At 43.6% G+C, this 23,936-nt stretch overlaps 1 protein-coding gene across 2 annotated transcripts in view; it reads right to left on the bottom strand.

Annotated features, from left to right (window-relative positions):
* Positions 1–23,936, bottom strand: part of vti1a (vesicle transport through interaction with t-SNAREs 1A) — a 170,010-nt gene that overhangs the window by 122,982 nt on the left and 23,092 nt on the right. For both annotated transcript variants that reach the window (XM_079493261.1, XM_079493260.1), the window contains exon 4: positions 12,038–12,115. In XM_079493261.1, coding sequence (XP_079349387.1) covers positions 12,038–12,115 — 78 coding nt within the window. The remainder of the gene's footprint in view (positions 1–12,037; positions 12,116–23,936) is intronic.

The following is a 23,936-nucleotide window of genomic DNA, read 5'->3' as shown; positions in this document are numbered from 1 at the left end:
CGTGTTGTTGTGTGGGCTGCCCATCGCCAGGAAGTAATATAGCCGCCACGTCTTGTGGGGTGTGTGTGTGTACGTGTGTGACATGTGAGTGAACTTGTGTGTGTGCGTGCATGCTTTTTTTTGGGGGGGGGGGGGGGGGGGGTTAGTGGCAGTGGCGGGCAGTGGGATCGGGCTTTAATGAGCCCCTATGGATCGCCTGAGATGGAGGCGACGTATTGACACGCAACGCTAAAGCTAATACACCTAGTCCACGGCTGCTGTTGCCTGTGTGTGTGTGTGTGTGTGTGTGTGTGTGTGTGTGTGTGTGTGTGTGTGTGTGTGTGTGTGTGTGTGTGTGTGTGTGTGTGTGTGTGTGTGTGTGTGTGTGCCTGCGTGTGTGTGTGCCTGCGTGTGTGCCTGCGTGTGTGCCTGCGTGTATGCCTGGGAGCGCGAGGCAGTCGGGGATACTGACAGAGCAGCTCGCTCCTCCGGCTTCTTCAAAGTGCTCAAGTGATTAGTATGTTATCATTACCATTCGAAACGTGATTTTCCTATTCCCTCTCGGCAAAAGGTGACGCGTCTCGGGGAGACGGCCAGCAAACTCACCACGATGGAAAAGCCACTTCAAAGCTTTCTCCCACTGAAATGTCCCCCTCTCTCTCTTTCTCCCTCTCTTTTTTCTCTTCCTCGTTCTGTCTTCTTTTAGGGGTTGGAGGGGAGTGTGCATGTGGGGGGTGGTAGTGGTGGTGGTGGTGGGGTGCAGGGAAGTAGAGGCACCAGTGGGGTGAGTGTGCATGCGTGTGCATGCGTGTGTGTGTGTGTGTGTGTTCATTAGAATAATGTGTCCTGGAGTTTGACAGGGACGGTACCTGAAGGAAAGGGGTGAGAGTGCAGCTGCCATAGATCCGGTTTAACCCATTTTGGGCGGGAACCCCTTTGTGTTTTAAACATTATGTTATAATTTAGCTATTGAAAAATAGCAGATCTACAAGCTCATAGCGCGCCACCGAGTGGCGCGCTATGAACTTGTAGGTCTGCTATTTTTGAAAAATCGTTAAAATGTGCCTCAAATCTTTCAGAAAATTGTCATTTTTTTAAAAAAATGTCGACGTCAGGCCTGAATGGGTTAACGCCACATTGTGATGGGCCTCCTAACAAAACAACTGGGGCAGCACCAAGGATGACATTGTGGGGGGGGGGGGGGGGGACATGAAAAAGGGGCACACATAATTAAAAGCGAAATGCCTCGGGTACTCCCTGCCAAAATGTAGAGATGTCGCCTACTGTATGTGGCTCTTCTAAAACCGGAGGTGACTCTTACACAACTGGGCCAGTCTTTTTTTCCCTCCAATATACAGTATGAATTTCGCATCACTGGCACAATGATACAGATGCATAAACATAAGCGAGCAGCACGCGGAGAGAATAAGTGGCTCGGCCCGTTTTCCATTTGTCAGACGGGGCGTGGAAGAGAGCCCAGATGTCTTTGTCAGCGCTTTTTGACGAGCGAAATGCTAAGCGGGTGCCAACTCCCAGTGTGCTACATCTGCCAATATCAATGCTTGACCCCCGTGGCTCTGATAGAAACCACTGTGGAAGCATGAGAAGAGCGAGCACGAGCACTCTCCATCTTCCTCTGTACGGTGACCTGCGAGACACGTCTGCTATACCCAACCGGCTGGAAGGAAAACCTTGGGGTTTTAACTAAATTGCATAAGATGGTCTGATGCAACCTCACAGCGAAAGATTTAAGAACAATATAGGGTAAATATTGCCACCCACCCCCCTCTCATTTGCACGTATGCATGTATGCTTTTTCATCTGACACCTACATTTTGAACAAAGACCTTCTTAGGAGTGAGTCACGAAAAGTGGTGTTTTTTGTTGTTCTGTGTGTGTGTGTGTGTGTGTGTGTGTGTGCGCATGCGTGCGCGTGCATCAAGAAACACTCGTCGGTTGTAAGTTATTAACAGGGAGCCCCAGAACAATGCAGCTGCAGCTCAAAAGAAATCTCTCTCCCCTCTTCTTCGTTCGCTCTCCTGCCTTTTTTCAATATCAAACACAGGCGGTTACTATCACCATTTTCCAAAGTTCAGATGATTTCCTTATTATTTCAATGAGGGTGGTGGGGGGAGAGTCAAAGTGAATAATGATGACAGCTGTGATTCAGGCTGACTGTGTGATCTTCGCCGCCGTTTGTTTGGGACTTGTAAGACGAGGAATTACAAGTGTCAAACAGCTGTGAATATGGGTGCTAAATATTTAAACATGTTTTCCAGCTGAAGGAGAGAGAGAGAAAGAAAGAAAAAAAAAGTATAGTTTTTAAAAGCGGGGTTTAAATGTGCATAAGCCGTGCCAGCCTTTGATTCAAATGCAGGAAGAGCAAGGAGGGTTAAAAAAAAAGAGAGCCGCGATGGCGAAGAAATCAAACCACTTAACACAGCCCAGGCAGACGGGCAGCACCGTGTAAAAACAACAAGGGGTGGGCAGGGGGCACAGGTGAGGTAACCGGGGTTGTCTCTTGACCCTCAGGCTAGGGTGAAATGCACCAAAATAAAAAGGCAGGTGTACAAAGGGGCTACAAAGCAAAGCTAATATGAAAGTGATACAGAAGACAAAGTGGCGTCTGGGCCCAGTTGGAGCTGTAAATTATGAATGACGGTGAATGGAGAGGATTTGATAGGAACTGAATTCCTCTGCTTCGGGAGGACAGGGTACAGTAGCTGTCTTGGACATTGTTCATCACTCAAAGGCACATGTAATAGCAAGTGCAAGGCTGCAAGCAAGCACACTCCATGCAAAACGGTACAGTGTTGCCCCTTCATGTCTACAAAGCAATAGAAGGTATGCGTGTGGCATCATCATCATACCCAGAAGTTATGCGGGAACGTCTACCGAGTGGCAAAAAAACGACTTTCTGGCATTGACAGCCCATACAAACAGAAACGTTAAACGACATTAAATTCACTTTGCCACTCGATTTGCCACTCTGCATTGTGCATACCCTCCATACTACGTTGCCACACCACATGGATCATGCCTACTTCAATAAACGCGTACATACCGATACTGATACAGTGCATATACCGTAGAATAGACAGATGCTTTTATTGATCCCATGAGGGAAATTCAGTTGTCAAGGCAGTACTCCAGTATAAAGCACAGGATACAGAAAATAAGAGTAAGAATTCCACAAAGTCCACAAAGTCAGAATCCAATTATCAATGGAGCAGCTGTCGGTTTGATGAATTTGAAATGTCCAAAAGACATTTTCAGGTTCATTCAAAAGGAACCTAATGGTTCCTTTTGTATACTGTCAGAGTTACAGACTTGTATGAGTACCACTGCTAGCGCCCCTCAAAAACAGTTTCTGTCATTAGAATTAAAGCTTACTGTATGTGCACTTTTCTGTCCAAGTGATAGACAATAAAGTTTATTGAATCGGAAGACAAGCAGCGCAACAGCAGAAATGTGCATAGCAACTCAGCAATGGAATAGGCTAAGCTAACTTATTGTGTTAGAAACTAGTATGAGCTTGCTTCAAATGCTGCTATCAATATCAAGAATAGGGCGGCAGCTCTAGGAGGTAGAGCGGTCATCTTGCGATTAAAAAGTTCCTGGTTTGATAGCAGTTCTTCCTGGCATCGCATCAAAGTGCCCTTGAGCAAGACGCAGAACCCCTAACTGCTCCCAACAAGCAGACTGACACCTTGCAGATTGTTACCTTGCAAGGCTGCCTCTGCCATCACCTTGCAGACGGTTACCTTGCAAGGCTGCCTCTGCCATCACCTTGCAGACGGTTACCTTGCAAGGCTGCCTCTGCCATCACCTTGCAGACTGTTACCTTGCAGACTGACACCTTGCAGACGGTTACCTTGCAAGGCTGCCTCTGCCATCACCTTGCAGACTGTTACCTTGCAGACTGACACCTTGCAGACGGTTACCTTGCAAGGCTGCCTCTGCCATCAGGGTGTAAACATGTGCATGAAAGAGGCATGCATCACAACGTTCTTTGAGGAGCCAGAAGACTAGAAAAGCATATTGGATACAAATGCAGTCCATTTACGACCTACAGTCCCAACAATGGTGCTGTATGAATACAACATTTGATCCAATTTGTACACATTTGGCAATTAGTTTAACAATAATCTTACAAAAAGTAACTATATGACGAATGGTTTCCTAAGCAAACACTTTCATTTTATATTGGTATAATAGTTTTGAAAATCTAGTCAACAGTATATTCAGTACCAGGATTTTCCACTCAAGTTTAATGCCCTAAAATGGAGAGGGCAGTGTCAAACCACAGCTGTTAAAGCTACTGAAACAAGAATGATTTCACATCCTGTCACATGAACAGTAATACTTTTCAAACAACATAGCGTATTACTTTCTTACTAAGTTACCACACTTCAAAGCAGCTCAGCTCGAGTCGAAATGTCTGATATAGATCGCCAATTAGGAAATAAATCCAATGGTGAGTGTTGGATATAATCTATCCTATCCGTTTCAAAATCCTGATTTCAATGTACAGTATGACATCCAGCTAGCTGACAGTTATAAGACATAGCTTAGAGAGCCTTGAATAATCTTAGCCTGAACAATTTTACCTGTTTGCAGATTACAGATCATCATCATCATCATCATTTTATCATCAATCTGTGCTCAAGTTAACTTCTCATCTAAATGAGAGGAAACAGATATACATGGGGCTGAGGTTCCATGCCAAGGACCCCCAAACAGCTATAACCTCTGGCTGCAGCCCCCCTATATCCAAAATGGCTTAAACAATAGCAGATAGACAACACATTGCTATGCAACAGTCAGATCTGCTATTTTCACAAACATGTTAGAAAACCTTTTCTTTCTTTGTTTATGTTTAAAACATCTTGACAATAATTATCTGCCAAAATAAAGACACCATGAACTGAATTTGAAATAACATAGAATTATTATATCTATTTTATGATTATTATTTTTACTTTTTCCTTCCCTTTCCAGTTATTGTTCCCCATGGTCCCCCCCCCTTCCCCTGGCAGTCACGGCCCCCACTTTGAAAAGCTTTGCATTTAACCCATTTAGGCCTGACGTCAAAATAAATAAAAAAAGTTCGCTCTGAAAGAATATATACCTATTCAAAGATTTGTGTCGCATTTTTACGATTTTTCAAAAATAGCAGACCTACAAGTTCATAGCGCGCCACTCGGTGGCGCGCTATGAGCTTGTAGATCTGCTATTTTTCAATAGCTAAAGTATAACAGAATGCTTGAAACACCAAAAGGGGTTCCCGCCCAAAATGCGTTAAGTATGACTGATGTATCTCTGTGTCTGGTGATGGTATATGATGGTGAATGAACAAAACAACATGAACCACACAATCTGTCCCACTCACTGACATCGTGGGTTGGATAAAACACACATCACTGTTATGATGTTATCGCTAATCCAATTCATTACTATGACACGAGGCAGCAACTCATTTGGTTCCATGCAGGCAAATGAGGGGATTGTGAATCTTACATGCAGCACTATCCACTTATAATTAAGATGTTGACAGGATTCCGTTGCTGGGGCCACCTTTACCATCGGCTTTAAAAAATGGATATCGCATTAATATCTTATCTCCATTTACACATTTTTTAGTGTGAGCAGAGCCAGGCCTTTATAAACTTGTGATGACTTCTCGGAGGCCTTGGCCTGCGGGTCGCTCAATTAGATGTGCGAAGGAAATGTCCAAAACGACGTTATTTCCAAGGAGAGAGGAGAAGCGAATGGAAGGAAGTCTTCAGGGGGAAGACAGAATGTAAAACGTGCAGGCAGAAAGCCACTTACCTCCTCACGCAACTTTATCAACTGCCACAGGAAAGCCAAGAGAAGGTGGCAAGAGAGAGAGAGAGAGAGAGAGAGAAAGAGAGAGAGCGTGAAGGAGAGATAAAAAGCACACACATGGCAGCGAGCAGATCACTCATGCGGCTGGGAGCGGAATTAACCTTGACGATTTATCCGTTTGCATGTTTAGCATTCGGAAATCACAAGACAAACACATTAAACGGAGCTAAACACGCCACTCGCGCTGACTTTTTTGAACAAACAAAGATCAAGTTGTGGCGCTGTCACATTAACCCCTTTAGGCCTGACGTCGAAATAAAATAAAAAGTCTTCTGAAAGAATATATATTTAAAGATTTGTGCCGCATTTTCACGATTTTTCAAAAAATAGCAGACCTACAAGCTCATAGCGCGCCACTTGGTGGCGCGCTATGAGCTTGTAGATCTGCTATTTTTCAATAGCTAATGTATAACATAATGCTTAGTTAAAACACCAAAAGGGGTTCCCGCCCAGAATGGGTTAAACAAAGAGCGGGAGTGGATGGCTCGACTTGTGGCATCTCAACTAGCATCATCAAGGAGGGAACATCACAGAGCGTCATATGGCAAGAGAGAAGGGGGAAAGAAATAAGACTGGAATCCAGTCAGCACTGTGAAAAATGCCATTTGGGTGGGTATAGTATGTATGGATGAAGTCATTTATATTGTGTGTGTCATTTTGTTGGAATGAATCTATGGAATAAAAGGTGAGAAACAATTGTGTGCCTTCACTGGAGATGGAGAAACGCTGAGCCAGTCCTCTATTGCCCCCGTGCATCAATGCTGATATCCTGTCAATATTTCATGTACCTTATGTACCTCAGTACCGATGCCTGCTGTGTTGATTATGTATGGAGAGCCATGTGAGGCTAGCCATGTATACATATACATAAATACATAACAGTGGAGCTTATTATTGGGACAACCAAAGGTCATGAAATATGAATCTTAGCATTAGCTATTCATTTTTGATGAAAGAGAATATTGGATTTAAAGTGAAGTAAATAGGAAATGCAATTCCTTTTCTCTGTCATGGGGAACTTGGGATCTTTGATAAAGAGTCAGTCATAAAAACACCAAACACTACATTTACAATTAATCAAGCCTGATCACAATTAAAAGGTTGCTTCCCCAGCCTGTTCTTGGAATGCAGAGAAAATGGGGGCAGGGGTCTTATTTTTGGAGAACAACACATGGCAGAGAAGGTGAATATACCATAAATATATTGTTATCTCCGTCCCTTGGCTGAGATGAAAGGTTAGCAGATCTGAAGGTACGCTCAAGGCCTCCATTACTCCCACTCTTACCTCATTTAGATGTGCCGGTCATTTGGAATTTTAGCGGGATTTGAAACCATTTGCCATCATATAGCCAATAAAGTGGCAAAGACTGCCTTGCTCATGAATTACAAACTCAGTTGTGGACTTAAAAGGGGAAGAAATAAGGCTGGTTCACCGTCGGGAACGAGTGACAGATTGAGGAACACAAAGAAGTATCCGTCTACCAGCACAAATGACCAAGTCATGTGACAATCTAGCTAAGGCTCTTCCAACTTGATGTGTCAATCTTACACTCTAAATCCAATTACAGTCTTCTCACAAAAGGTACCTTACACTATACTAAATAAATCATCTCTATTTAATTGAACCACTGATTTCTGCACAGTATAAATTTTATCACACAATAATACATTTAAACAAATAAGTATTTTCAGCAAATTCTAAATCACAGCATTCACCTAAAACCGTTTTAAAATTGAGATTTTGCCTTCTAAATTAAATAGTGCAAAGATGAGTGAATAGGTGACGCGAGTATGGATCATTTGAAACCAGGGAAGAAAGGACTGTCACCGTATTCACAACAGAAGGCACATGTCTGTTTCTCTAAAGAGTTCTCAGCCTTGAAAATGTCATAACCAATACATAGAAAAATACTTTGTCTTTATGTATCCATTTAACTCTGTTAAATTATCAAGAGGATTTTGCTGTGTAGCGTAGATCAAATTATTTGTACAAAACGCACAGCTCCCATGCATCTTTTTCTTTCCGTTTTTGGTGAGAACAAGATCTACTTTCTGCAGACAGAAAAAGTGTCTTTTCTTCCAAAGGTCATGACTCCCCACCAAGAATGCATTATGGAGCAGGGCAAAGTTTAAAACTACACTATAGATGTGCTTATTTGGGGCTTCAACAAGCCCAGCAGATCCAATGATCCCCCACCTCAGCCCTGCCGTCCGACTCAATGACTACCAAACAAACCTTGTTCTAGCTCATTTGTGCTGCCCGACTGATTGCAAGTCCTCCTAGAGGATTTGCCGAGACTATGGGAGAGGATTGTGCCATAGTGTTTACCATTTTTTCCCCATTTAGCTTTATTTTGCTTTGGCATATGTTCTTTTCAACCATAGCCAAGGATGCTAGCTTTGCTCAAGAGATACCGAGAGTCGTAAACACGGCAAATTGTATATTTTATAATTACTCCTGCATGAGTGCCTTTTCCCTATGTTTTTGTGATGCTGGCCCGTATTCAAAAATGCACTGCTGCAATTTTTCTGTTATGATAATCAGCATTTTCTTTTTCTCTTTTTTTCAAACAAAAGACATTTTTTTATATCCAATACGGAATTCGATACAAGTGGTAATCTGCTTCCTTTGTAGCCTGTAAAATCTGGTCCATGCCGGCTCAAACCAGCACAATCTCTCGTGGCCAAGCCTTCTGCTGTGACTGAAATCGAAACTATTCCGTAGAGTGTTCGTGTGTGAAAAATGGGTGTATGTGTGTGCACTCGCTGCTTTGTGTGTGGTATGTGGTTGTGTGCGAGTGTGTCCGCACTTGTGCGTGTGTTGCATGCAGAGGGGAATCAGAGAGGGAAAAATGTGCAATGGTAGCCTACCACATTATGAAAAAGAGAAAAAAAAAACGAGCGATAGCGCCAATTCAGTCTCTGTTCGCATACAGATAACGAATAAATGCCGAACTCTATTAAATTGTCCTTTGGCCATTATCGTGGGGCCAACGCGCCATTTTCAGAACTTATGACGGCTCCCTATTTACTTAGCTATAAATCCTTGCCATGTAACCAACAGATTTGTGACTAGTAATGATCTGCTCAGCCAGGGCTATATGAAATGATCCTGACCTCTTTCAGATCGTCAGGAATTAAATTGACCAGCTTGCCCTGGGCCCCCACCATCCCTTTCCCCCTCTCCTATCACCACTGTCTCGTTCAATAAAAAAAAGAAGAGACTGAAGTTGTGAGCACTCCACTCACAGCGAGAACCAAGTCTCGTATTATCTCCCCAAGTTTTTAACCCATTTTGGGTGGGAACCCCTTTTGGTGTTTTAAATATTATGTTATAATTTAGCTATTGAAAAATAGCAGATCTACAAGCTCATAGCGCGCCACCGAGTGGCGCGCTACGAGATTGTAGGTCTGCTATTTTTGAAAAATCGTGAAAATATTTATTTCAGAAAACTGGAGGATTTAGAAGATTTTTTTTAAATTTCGAGGTCAGGCCCAAATGGGTTAAAATGAGGTACAGTAAATATGGCAACCTGGGAGGAAAAGGGGAGAAATATCTAGCGTTAACATTAACACATTCCATGCCTGTGAGTGTGTTCAAAATATTATTACCATACCGGTATGTTGTTTCACAGTAGGCAAAAAAGGTACATTTCTATTAGCCTAATTTCAACAGTTTCAGCATTACATATAAGATCTTGGGTCCTGCTGTCTAGACCATTTATGATATGACCTCTCTAAATTGCATTTTTATAAAATAATGCAATATCAGGTAAAGGTTATTGAGCAAGCCAGGGAAAATTAAACGAGATTGACCCAAAATTCTGAGTCTAACTAACCTTACATTTCTTTTCCCTTTTCTTTATTTTTTTTCTAAAGGATTTTCCACTTTTTTTTGTATTTGTCCTTGTGTGTGCGGCGTTTTTTGTTGTCAATAACATTTGTATGTTATGTTTGTAAAGGTAAAGGATGCCGAGGTGTAACTGCAATATTCCACATTCTTTATGTATGTACTCGTCTCCTTCAAAACAAACCAACAAATACTTGCACTTGAAATACCGGCTTTTTAAATGTGTTTTAAATTGTCTATGAAATGCTTAAAATCGAGTAATATGATCCTTGAATGCACAATGGATTGTTGAAGGAGTGCAACAAATTTATAATATCAGTAATATTGCTATATAAGCAATATAATTAAAATATTAAGACAATAAGTAATAATTATTTTACGATTGTTTTTTTTTATTTAATTTTTAAGGCGTGAATTCTGGATTTATAAATTGTTTATAAATTCTGCTTTTTATGAAAGAGAAGTAAACACATTTGAAATGAGATATGAAGGCTGTAGTTTTTTTTCTTTTCCTTGCAGTCCTTTGACAAGATTTTGATAAGAACCATCACTGTCTTAAAATGTGACATTTCTGCCAGCACATCTCCTTCCAACTTGTGTAGAAAATGTCAGAGTCACTTCTGTGTCTGGCTAATTTGCCGGGAATATGCATATCAATTACGCATCTCGGCTCGCAATACATATGTTTCTAAGATGTGCGGTGCACGGGTCATCATTGAAATGGTAATAGGGACGCGTTGGAGAGGAGACAACTTTATTTAGCTTCGCTCAGCTGTGGATCATCTAACTGTACTTTTACAAAGCACCGTGGGACTAAATGTGCAAATGTGCATTCGTATATTCTTTGTGACATCCTTTTTTGCTGTGTGCGTATGCAAATGTATTTATTTATGTGTGTGTGTGTGTGTGTGTGTGTGTGTGTGTGTGTGTGTGTGTGTGTGTGTGTGTGTGTGTGTGTGTGTGTGTGTGTGTGTGTGTGTGTGTGTGTGTGTGTGTGTGTGTGTACGTGCGTGTGTACGTGCGTGTGTGTGTGTCTGTGTGCGTTTTGAGGCACCCAGCTACTCGTGCGAGTTGACAGCCTATTCTAAAGGCAATATATAATTAGTCAAAAGGCTTTTTGGTCAGAGTTGAGAGTGCTTGTTTGTGAGTGGCAGATGTGCAGGTGAGCGCTAGGTAAGAGCGTCTGAAATGTTAAAACGCTTGTGCGCTCCTAAAAACCGTTGATGTGCTGCTGTTTTGATGCGGCACTTCACACATTTATTCAAAACAATATAAGTTTAAAAGAACATGTGGCGTATTTCGGGCAATTAAGATCACAATTTAAGATAATTGATTTTTTTCCCCTCTCTCTCTCTCTCTCTCTCTTCACTACCATATTCAAATCTGCTATGAATGAATCAAGGGTATTTTGAAGACATTGTTCATTTCTCGTGCTTATTGTATTGTCTTTCTTGCTCTAGCGACAATGGAAGAAAGATTGTTAATATGGTCTTTATCGGTTGTGTATAATCCCTGGAATTCATCGGCCTGCATTAAAATGTTCAAACGAACATTCCAATCACTGCCTCATTTTCAAAAACAATATGCCAATTTTACATTCCTTTAATAGATATTAGATTATAATTTCCACAAAGACAAACAGAATTCAGGATTTTACTTATCAAAGACTAATATTAAACAAAATTAATAAAACATTTAGGTTTTCCTGTGGAGTATCATATCAAGCATTTGAATGATTTTCTGAGTCTAATTATCAACAACAGCAGAACCCAGGTCCCTTTTCATTGTGAGTGTCCGCATTGTGCAGGTTCGCCTCCCTTGGAGTTTAAAGGAGTGTGTGTGTGTGTGTGTGTGTGTGTGTGTGTGTGTGTGTGTGTGTGTGTGTGTGTGTGTGTGCACTGATGAAGAATCTTTTGGATGGATAAGTCCACACACGGCTGGAGAACAGCTGTGGGGTAGTTATATAGAGTGGGGGAGGCTGTGGTATTGGAGTTTGAGTTGAATAGAGTGATTCTGTGATTGTGTGTGTGTGTGTGTGCGCGCGCATGTGCGATTGTGCGTGTGTGTGTTCGCACGCGCGCCCCAATCTGGCTCTGGCCAGACGCTGGACTTGGGTCCTGTGGCCCATTCAACTAGCCATCCTCGGTGGCTTTGCATTAAACAGTGTTCCTTCCGCATGACTAGGTGACAATACTGCGATGGTGGCCCTCGACGTGGCCCCCAGGAGGGGGCCTCTTCCCTCTCACCCTGGGGGCTCCAGACCAGACCAGCCACCCACCCACCACCGGGGTCCGGCGTGGCCCCTGATTAGCGCCTCACCTGATTCTCCGAGGACCCGCCGTCTTCCCCCAGGAGCTCGTTGCGCACCTCATCACTGTAGGCGATACGTGACCTTTTCTGCAGGGGAGAAGGAGAAGGGGAAAGAGGAAGAAAAAAGCAGAAGAGAGAGAAAGAGAGAGAGAAAGAGAGAGAGAAGACAAAACAAGGAGGGGGGAGATATGTCTTAGTGGTGTTTGTCGACGGGGTAAGGGAGAAAAAAAAACTGAAACAAGCATTCCTTAAGCACGAGAGCCCCCTAATGGCACACTGTGACAGACTGAGCCTCGCGCCATGGAATCATGAGTGTTCATTTGACTCGGCGCGTGTACAAATGTAACCAAATGGACCCGTGTGTGTGTGTGTGTGTGTATATATATATATATATATATATATATATATATATATATATATATATGTATGTATGTATGTATGTATAGGTGCGCAGGTACCCACGCAAGGCTCGAGGAGACAAGTACACGCGTCTCAGTTTGCGCACCACGACCCACTGGTACCTCACTTCCAAGGTGATGTATATACACAATACCCAGAACGCACAGTGCCACAGAGGCACCAAGACCACCACCCAGCCAGCCCCTCCTTTAACAAATACAAGTTGAGGTATGATAAATAAATAAATAAATAAAAACTTGCGTTGCGTTGCGCTGTGCTGTGCGTGGAGAGCGTGTGGGGGGGACAGAGGGGACACGGGCCAGGCAGATGTATTATGGGGAAAGTATCACTTGTCAGTGCTAAATCTTTTCTGGGGGCTGTCACCGCTGTCACCGGCTGCTTGCAGTGGCAGGCTCTGTGATAACACCGATGCTGAGACTCAGACAGGGAATAATTCATCACCCATTGGCGGCCCATCAGATTTGGGGGGGCTGCCTCTCTCTCTCTGTGTCTCTCCCCCCCCCACCAGATAGGCTGAGAAAGGAAGAGGGAATGCCATGTCCAAACACACGCGCACGTGCGCACCGTGCCACACGCACGCACACACACAAAAATAAGACAAACACACATACAAACACGCATTTCACGAACACTTCAGAGTGTGCCACCTCCGATTCTGAAGGAGTGGGCTGCCGTCGTTGTACCACTTGTTTACAGACACCCGACCCAAGCGAAAACAGCCTCTTGGCATGCCCTCTAAACTAAATACACACCAGCGGCAGACAGAGAAAGTGTTTACTAAGCCGTATTCACTTTCTCACTGCCTTGACAGGGTTTCAAGGTGGGCTGCGGGAGGTGGGCCCAAATCAAAGACGAACGCCCAGCACAGAAATGAAAATATCATTGTTTCTCGATGTGAATTCCCTCCATTGTCTGGATTTTACACACTACTTCGATTCTAGGTAAATACAAGAATGGGAAGAAGGAATTAGTGTGTGTGTGTGTGTGTGTGTGTGTGTGTGTGTGTGTGTGTGTGTGTGTGTGTGTGTGTGTGTGTGTATATTGTTTTCTCTCAAATGTAGCATCCTCATCAGTAGTAGTGAAAGTTGGCAGAAGCTGTTTTAAATTAAACAAAAAGGCACTTTGATGCCACTTTTCCGCGAGCAAGAAAATGCTAACGGCAAAATTGAAAAATACCCCAAAAATGACCTCGAGAATGCCGCTCATCAAATTCCTTGATTGAAATAACTTCTTGGAACCAATCGCTTCTGGTTTGTTTTTTTCTTCCTCTCCCATTCGTTTCTCCTGATAATCCGAAGCTGTGAGTGGAAAAGTCTGGGCTGATGTGATTCGTCTGTCTGTTATTGTGATGGTTAAGGGCCACAGCTCTCCGGAGTAATTACCGACTAGACGGAGGGTCTAAATTGACCCGGGTCATGAAAACCAAGTAGATAAAGGCGAGCAACCTAGACACAACAACCTAGACACAACACAGTCGGCAGGACGGTCCTCTGCTACACAGGACTGTCCAACCCACCTGCCATTGTGTGTGTGTGTGTGTGGGGGGGGGGGGAGCAGTCACTCAACAACAATGTCTTAATGGTCTATATATCTAATAGTCAATCTGCCGTTTTCAGCACCGTCTGTAAGACCTGCGCTTTTTTAATTATTTGAATTGGATTGTTTTTTCTTTTCTTTTTTTGACCTTGAACGAAAGGAACACAAATATTAACCGCATTAAACTTGACCTATAGTGGGAAAATGTTTACAATTTTTCTCATTTAAATATAATCATTTAAATATAATCTATTTTTTTCAAAATAGTGAAAATCACAGATCTGTAAGGTCACAACGTGCCGCCATACGATACATTCTGAGATTGTAGATCAGGTATTTTTGTAAACCGTTGTTTAGTAATTGGTTAAGAGGCTTTCTATAGGCAATGAAAAAGAAACATCACAGCACAGTTGAAGAAACCTTTGTGATTTCTTGTTCAGGAGCCAGTTGCACCACCTCACACTAAATTCAAACTTAGCCTATTTAAATGGAATGGAAGACTTGTGCATTACTAGAAGCCATTTAAGCTATAAATGTGTGAGGTGGTGCAAACCTCTACAGATGAGTAGATGGACATGTTCCAAAGCAACGGTAGGCAGGGTCAAAGAGTGTCATACAGTTGGGTGCCACCGATATTGTCCCTTATCATTTGACCCATTTAGGCCTGACCTCAAAATTTTAAAAAATCCTTCTAAATCCTCCAGTTTTCTGAAATAAATATTTTCACGATTTTTCAAAAATAGCAGACCTACAAGCTCGTAGCGCGCCACTCGGTGGCGCGCTATGAGCTTGTAGATCTGCTATTTTTCAATAGCTAAATTATAACATAATGTTTAAAACACCAAAAGGGGTTAACTGTCCTTTTGCGCAGATCACGCAAACCTCAGCAAAAAGAAAAGGACAATATCGATGGCCTCCAACTGTACCTTGTCCTGTTTGTTTTGGTTGTCTTTCCCCAGTCATGACTCATGATAACTGCAGCAATAAAGTCTCTTTTACAGTCAGCTTTTCTGAGCCACTCCTAAATCGATTTTATTTATTTAATTGGGGATTGTTATTTCCACTACAGGCAGTAATTCATATTAGGGCTTCATGGGCAATGTGGATAAAATCTCAAATATCACAATATTTATATTATCACATACCTCAAAATTCACGAAAATATGTACGATAATGTTTTCTTTTACATTTTCAGCTTATAGATCGGCTATTTTTTGTATTTCGAAAAATAATTAAAAGTATAAAATAGGGCATAAGTGATTCAAACCAGGAAAATACAACACTTATGCCGTACCATGATATTTACGATATGCCAAATCACAATTGATATGATATCGTGATATGAGACTATAGACAGTCTCATATCACAATATTGATACAATATTGATATACTGCCCAGCTCTAACCCATTTTGGGCGGGAACCCCTTTTGGTTTTAGCATTATGTTATGCTTTAGCTATTGAAAAATAGCAGATCTACAAGCTCATAGCGCGCCACCGAGTGGCGCGCTACGAGCTTGTAGGTCTGCTATTTTTGAAAAATCGAAGAACCACTGACATAGAAACATAGCTTTTTCAGAAAACTGTCAGGATGTAGAAGACATTTTTAGAATCCGATCTCAGGTCAAAATGGGTTAAATCAAATTCCACTCATGGTAATTTGGTGGTAGATTTTCAGAAATTAGGTGCTTTATCATTTAGGGCCAGGCAGTTAGCAGACAGACTTATCCAGAGTGACTTATAAAGGGCAAGATCAGAGTAAACGGCATGAAGCATAGAGTCCATTGGTTACCAAACCTTTTTAGAAATTCACCACTTATTGTGGACATTTTTAATAGTGAAAAAAGCCGATCTACAAGCTTTTTTTTTTAAGAATACTGAAAATCTTTTGAAATAATGAACACAAATGAAATGAAAAAAATAAATAATAATAATAATAATATAAGGGTCAGTTACTTTAACTGACTCGCGACACAAAAACGGGTCCAGAGTCCCGACCCACTGTTTGGGAAACCATGTAGTGAACAAACAACAGGGTAAATGGTCACGTAAATGGAGTGCAAAGACAACAATTAAGCTACAAAGGCTTTAGGCTTGTGTAAGGCCAGAGGAGAAAACAAACAATCTGCAAGTAACACACGCACGCACGCACGCGCGCACACACACACACACACACACACACACACGCACACACACACACACGCACGCGCGCACACACACACACACACACACACGCACACACACACACACGCACAATTCTTTTTGTTGCTGGGAAGACTCCCACATATTCCATTTAAGTTGAGTTTCATCTTAAAGAGCTGCAGTGTAACTTAGGGGAAAGACGCTTTCCACCGGTAATTGAGACGACGGCGCCCGAGAGAAGCACTGATTTGAGTGCAAAGGGCTGAACGTCGCCTCCTAACCATATGCAGGGTGTTCTTTTTCTTGTCTTTTTTTCGTGTATTTCTAAATAGCTGTGTGTTACACACAAAGCAGCATGAAGCGCTTTTCGCAATGAGCGTGGTGCCAATAACAACAGAGGAGTAGAGAGAATGTGGGAAGTGCCACAGAAAACAAAAGAGTAGCTTTTTGCTCCGTTACTTCCCCAGCAGCACCTATAGATGCTGGAGGTTTAGGATTCCCCCTCCAGACAAACAACAGGATCCTGCGTTCCTGGGAGTGATTATTCCCCTTCTCTGCATTTGATGTGAGACTAGAGCAGCTTGCACGATTTTGACGGCTTCACCCATTGATAGACTTTGATTACTGAGTTGCCGTGTTATGCTTAACCCATTGATGCCTGGTGCAACCTATACGTTGTTCTACCCTTGATGCCGGCGCGCTCTCTGTGTCTCATCAGCTATTGTTATAATTTAGCTATTGAAAAATAGCAGATCTACAAGCTCATAGCGCGCCACCGAGTGGCGCGCTATGAACTTGTAGGTCTGCTATTTTTGAAAAAACATAACTATTTAAAAAAAAAAATAATCAAAATTTGAAGGTTTTCAGAAACCTTAGGTCAGGCCCTAGAAGGCGTTCCCAGATTCAGCCTCAGGTATCAATGGGATAAAGGCAAAACTCCCTCGTGTGGCAGTGTCTCTTTTCCCTGGATTCCTGGAAACAACATTGGCTTGTGGAGGTGACGAGTATGATATATGGGCCATTAGGGCAGACCTGTTCCACCGTAGTACCTGGCACATGAACTCATAGTAAAAAAAAAAGAGAGATTTGATAGAGGTAAGACAGTGACAAGGATCTCATGAAAATGGAAGTCAGGGATTAACACATCTAAAACGACATGAAACCAGCCAATCTTAAAAAAAAGGAAAAAAAAAAAGATACTAAGAAGGTTCCTTATTACTTCAGAAAAGAAAGAGAGATAGTCTTTTATTAAAAATCCCTTTGAAAGGTCTGTCATTTGTCACTTGTTTAGTTTTTTTTTTTAATCTCGGGTGATAATTTGCTTCTATGCCCGGAAGCAAAAAAAAAAGAAGAAAAGTACAAAGATCCTTCTTAACTTTATGCAAAGCGGCGCGCCTTTAAAACTCTCCGTGTTGCGTCAAATGTTGGGATGGAGGTGCTAGGGTCCTGTCAAAAACACACGTTTTACTTCAGTTGACATGGACCGCCTCAGATGAAAAAAATAAATAAAGGCTCATCTTCAGCCCATCAAAATGTAATTACATATGCATGCATACCGATTCATATTAGATATGCTAATGATGTGGGCATTATTCTCTGAGCAGCAAATTATATTTATATAATTATGACAAAATATACGAGTCTCCTCTTTCTTCTGGCTAGTATATATGGGCACATATGGGTATCTAATGTATAAACAAATGTCTTACTGTAGATATATCTTTGAACAGCACTCCATACAATTCCAGGGGGCAAAAAAATAAAGCAAATCTAAACATCTGTTTGCAGAATAGGGACATTTATCAGTAATTGCAACGCACTGTGCATGATTGTTTTCAACATGTAACAATCACCATTTCCTAATGTAGGAGAAAAAAAGTTGCCTCTGTTAAAAAAACAAACCATTAGAATAATGAAAAACAAATGAACTGATATTCATTATAAATATGTTGCCCTATGCCCTCCAACACCCCCCCCCCCCCCCCCCAAACTCCCCTCGCTTTCCTTTTTTTCTATTGCCCACTGCATTGAGCGACACAAGGACAGGCGCAAATAATTGTGGTTTCCTGGAAAGCTGAAAAATGTAAACAGTTCATTAGATGGGAAATAAAAGGCGTAAAAATACCCGGGGGCAGGGTGTAATGAGGAGCCCTGAAGTTCCTCCACACACGTTCCCTTTTCCTACTCTGTTCCAACTCGACCGGCGTGCTTGGCTGGTAGCGTCACGTGAACAGTAATTTAACCATTCAACTTCCAATAGTGCGTTTCATTGCAGGCCTTTCTCACCGATGGGAGAGAGTGGGGAGGGTCGCTTCGAAAAAATGTGACTTAATGGCACTTTTGTCCGGCTCCCCTCGTTGGCCTCAAACTGGCATTTAACCTGTCCTTTGGCTGCCAATGGGCTCCGCACGCCACTGGAACAGAGGTGTTAGTAGGATGTGGACCAGTTTCGCGTAATTTATAGGCTACTTGGCTGGACATCGTGTCAGACACCAAAAGTAGCCAATCCTTCAAGCTCCCAACGCACCACCCTGCGACATATTGTGAGCCTGTAGATCGGTTATTTCTTTTTTTTTTTTATGTATTTTTTTGTGGCTTTTCGCCTTTTTATTTTATTTTTTTATGGAGGGACAGACAGTAGGCTGACAGGAAATAGGGAGAGAGACGGGGGGAAGACATGCAGTAAAGGCCGTCGGGATCGGGAGTCGAACCCGCGGCACACTGCCAGACTGGATTGCCAGCCAAGGTGCCTGGACCACTGAGCCATGGCCCAGGCCAGATCGGTTATTTCCCATGTGAAATACAAATACACATACAGCACCAGACGCCTCATGAGATACTATGAACACAAAATAAAGACTAGCCATGAAATCAAAGAATCAAAGTTGTTTTCAAAATAACAAAGCACTATTAAACATTCTTTAAAATCAGCCAAGGATATTGCAATAAATCGTGACAATGGAATGGAACTATCCACCACACACACACACAACTCTACAAAGGTGGTCTACATCACTACAACAGTGTCATATTTTCTCAGCTGACGCAGGGCCTGATGCCCGTGGAACCCCCACCCTCCTTCCAGAAGAGGGGGCAAGAGGTGGCCTGGTGCTGCATGGCGTCAAAAGGAAGCCAAGACCTTTAAGCAGGCACAAGTATCACAACAGCGTCTTCAATAATGCATCTCTGCCTGGCAGGGGGTTAACACACACACACGCATGTGCACGCACGCACACACACACACATATCCTGTCAACAAACACAAAGGACAGAATTGCGCGCGCGCACACACACACACACACACACACACACACACACACACACACACACACACACACACACACACACACACACACACACACACACACACACACACACACACACACACACACACACACACACACACACACACACACACACACACACACACTTTGTGTTTTGCACTTTATCCTGTCTTTTAACACAAACAAATTGAGGGAGGTGGTTCAATTAAGTAAGTGCTCCATTCTTTTTCGTGTGCGTTTGATATATTATCAGATGAAGGCGGGCGGCTGTGGCTGGGATTGTCGCAGGAGGGTGTCATGTGTTTGCCTTTGTTTTGTCATGGTCTCTGGTGCCATCAAATCCTCCACTCCTCTGAGACTGGGTGTGTTTCTGTGAGTGTGCGCATGCACGCACGCGGATAAAGGCTACTTGTGTGTTGGGTGGAGGGTCCCGCAAGCCGCTACATCCCAGTGAAATCTCCTTTAGAGAAAGGTGTGTGTGTGTGTGTGCGCGCGTTGGAAGCACGGTGATGCTAGAGGAGCCAGAGCCTCAGATAACAGCATGGGGGCCCTCTCATTAGCTCACAGGTTGGTGCTTTCGGTGGCTTCCCGTGCAACGCACAGCGCCATTGTGCTTCCCTACTTCCACTGGAACAAAACGGAAGAGAGTCTCGGCAAAGCCATTGTTGGAAAAAAGCAAAACAAAACGAAAACACACGCGCACACAAATGAAGGCAAATGATCAGCTGCTGCTAGGTAATAAATAAGCCCATGGAACATCTAAACAGGTGCGAGGTGAAGAGACTGTGGCTGACAACATGTACCAACACCACGCTTTCAAAAGGATCTTATGGTGATTGTTATTTATTAATTTATTGCGGGTTTTTTTGTAAACTAAGGTTTGCCACTAGAATATATTAAAAGCTGTTGGGCATGAAACGGCCTGTTAATCCCTGTGAACCGCTCAATTTCAGTACTTTTAAAAATAGGAAGAAAAAAATATTATTTGTACAGTACGGTACGCGCCATACGGTATTGTTGCCGTGTTTTTAAAAACATGTAGCAATATGCGGCGGTGAGTAAACAGACTCGGATTCTTATCTCGGGTGTGTGTGTGTGTGTGTGTGTGTGTGTGTGTGTGTGTGTGTGTGTGTGTGTGTGTGTGTGTGTGTGTGTGTGTGGGAGAGGGGGGGGGGGGGCTTCGCTGTCCTCTGGCGATGGTGCTACCCTGTTCTGATACGGGGGCTTTCATGCTCCTGCCTGTGTGATATGGGCGGTGTATTTCCCTGTCAAAGTCATTTCTATTGTTAAGTAGAGGCGAGATCAGTCAATAAGCCTTAACGACTGTACCCCGCAAAGCAAGAGGGCGAGGAGACGAGGGGAGAGAAGAGGTGCGTGTAGTAGTGTGTTGTGTGTCTGTGTGTGTGTGTGTGTGTGTGTGTGTGTGGGGGGGGGGGGGGGGGGGGGGGGGTAAATGAACTCCAAACAAAAGAGCAAATTCGAGGAGGGCTTTGATTGAAGAAGCGCCATATTCTTTCTGAAGGCCGGGGGATCGTCACTCAATGGTTATTTCTTTAAGGCATGAGGGCCCGATTAAACCCAATATTAAAATATGGAGCCGCTTCTAATGAAAAATCAAAGGCCTCAATTCCCCCCTTCCTTCCTCCCTCCCTCCCTCCCTCCCTCCCCTCCTCCACCAGCACCCTTCCATCTCTCCTCCTCTCTGACTCTCGCTTCTTTTCTTTTTCACACCCCCCCCCCCCCCCCCCCACCCCTTCCAGTGTGAAGGAGAGCATCGGAGAGGAAGAAAGAGGAAAAGATAGACAGAGAGAGGGAGGGAAGGGGAAGAGAGCAAAAGAGATAGAGAGATAGAGGGAGAGGTATAGAGACGAGGGGCCCGGGCGCCGGTGGAGCAAACACAGAGACAGTGGTGGTTTGGAGGAGTAAATCAATAGAGCAGAGAGACCGTCGGGGAGGCAGGCAGGCTGGGCGAGGGAGAGGAGAGGAGAGGAGCGAGGAGAGGAGAGAGGGGGGGGGGGGGGATGTGAACCAGCGCAGGGGCCTGGGCTCCGATCACAACGCTGGCTTCTGGCGTGCAGTGGGGAATAAAGTGGGCCTCCCCGGGTCAGCGCCAGAGAAAAAGGTGAGATTAGAGGGAAGTGGAGGAGGGATTTTCGGAGTTAAGGAGGGAGGGGTGAATGGGTGGTGGGTGTTTGGGAGAGTGGCGAGAAGGAAGGAAGGGAGTTGGGCGCAGGGGGGTGGGCAGTGTGGGATACCTGGAGAACCAGGGACCAATCGGCCCATTAGCCTGTGGCTACCTACATATGGTTCACTGAACCCACCGCTGAGAAGAACACCACCCCCCCCACCCCCCCACCCCCCCTGTACGCACACACACATGCATGCGCGCACAAACGCACAGTCACACACACACACACACACACACGCACACGCACGCACACAGTCACACACACACACTTCCTCTTCCATCAGTCTTTCCATTCCTCTCCTTTTTTGTTAAAGAAGAGAAACACTTTCACTTTTAACCCTTTCCCTTGCTTTGGAAGAATGTTCACTTCCTGACCTCGATTTATGATTCATTGCCGTTTGATATCTATTCTTGGTGCATTATCTAAAAATGAAGTTTGTGTGTGCGCGCGGGCGTGCGTGCGTGTGTAAAGTACAAGTAAAACACCTAGACACAAAAGAGAGAAGGAGAAAGAGGCGATGAGGCTGGGGGAACGTGTGTACGTGTGCGTGCGTGCGTGCAAGTCCATCCGTCTATGGAAATGCGCAGAAAAGGCCATCTTCCTCACTCCCTTTTTGCCTTTTTCTGGTAACGTGACCATTGTTTGTCGCTGAATGGCTCCCTCATTAGCATGAGAATACATGCAGCACGCATAGGGGCTTAGCCAGATCATTACCGCTATATGTTTATGTATACTTTCTTATTTCACTCGCGGGGACACATTCAGATGCTGATGAGGGCCGGTACAGGGGCCCCCTTTTTTTAACAGAGCCCCCTTCCAAGATGTAACCCCGCACGCACGCACGCACGCACGCACGCACGCACGCACGCACGCACGCACGCACGCACGCACGCACGCACGCACGCACGCACGCACGCACACACACACACGTCCCAACATGCTCACTAACTCGCTGGGAGTGGATAGGTTAGTGCTGGAATTTGTCATAAACTATGTGAAACAGTCAATGGGCGGGTTATAAAGGGGAACTCATCAATCTCAAGTTATACTTGGTCGCACATAGAAAATCTACAAGCTGTAATAAGCTTGTAGCTTGTACCAACATGTGGACAGTCTCCCCAAGACTGAGGAGGCAGTGGAATTCTGTACAGAACACAAGGCGAGTGCCACTCAAGGAATTGACAGAAAAAGAAACATGAATACCTGGGAGGGAGTGGCCTTTGTGTAGCTTTCATTTGAGGCTACAGTAGTATGCTTTGAGCTCATTCTTCCTCAGACTGAGCTGAGTCCAATATGGCTCAACTAGCCTATACGTACAGCATTTCAGATGCATTATTGCAGCATGTTCTTAGTTGACCAATAGCCATAAGAGTTTGTTGACTAATTGATTAGACTATTTAATCTAAAAGTATAAATTGGGTTTGCAAACAAAAACCAAAGGATAGAACACAACATCTACAATTAACATAATTTGTTAAACAGAATCACTTGGTAATTTGATATCCTATAGCAATTTACTCATTTTAAAATTGACTGAATGTTCAGTCACAAGATTTTTCAAATACTAAACGTTCACATACTGTAAAATACAATATGAAATGTAAAAAAAAAAATTCAGTGCTGTTTGAGTCATTTAAACGGCAGATTATATAAAAGGGTAAAAACCTACAAAGGCATGTAAGACCACAAGAAAACTTAGACAACACAGAACAAACGAGTGCAGCATGGCAGCATGGCAGCAGGCGGAAGAGAAACACAAGCAAAGTGTTTAGTCTCACTGCGGGACACTATAATGGCGCCCAACCTCCGGGATAAATGAACAAGTCCTTAACCCATTCTGACCTGAGATCAGATTCTATAAATGTCTTGACAGTTTTCTGAAAAAGCTATGTTTCTATCGTATCGAAGTCGTTCTTCGATTTTTCAAAAATAGCAGACCTACAAGCTCGTAGCGCGCCACTCGGTGGCGCGCTATGAGCTTGTAGATCTGCTATTTTTCAATAGCTAAAGCATAACATAATGCTTACACCAAAAGGGGTTCCCGCCCAAAAAGGGTTAATTCATCCTCTACACAGTGCAATTCTGATCAAGGCCACAGTCAGATTCCACCGCAGGCTTCAAAAACGCCATAGAAAAAAGGCAAAAATCATTGGTCACCGAGACCAAAAGTGCCGCTCCCTTTCTCTCCAGGCACGCTCCCTCATTAGAAGCACTTAGGGATGAGAGGAGAAAATGCAGTTTGATGGGGTGGCGGGCGGTGGCAGTGGCGCTGGTAGTGGTGGGGTGACTTTGTTGCCTTCTCAAGGATTTCATCCCTGGGTAAACACATTGCCTTTAA

This window comes from Electrona antarctica (assembly GCF_951216825.1).
Source record: "Electrona antarctica genome assembly, chromosome: 22".
In the NCBI taxonomy this organism is placed as follows: Eukaryota; Metazoa; Chordata; class Actinopteri; order Myctophiformes; family Myctophidae; genus Electrona; species Electrona antarctica.
This window is presented reverse-complemented; position numbering and strand designations above follow the sequence as displayed.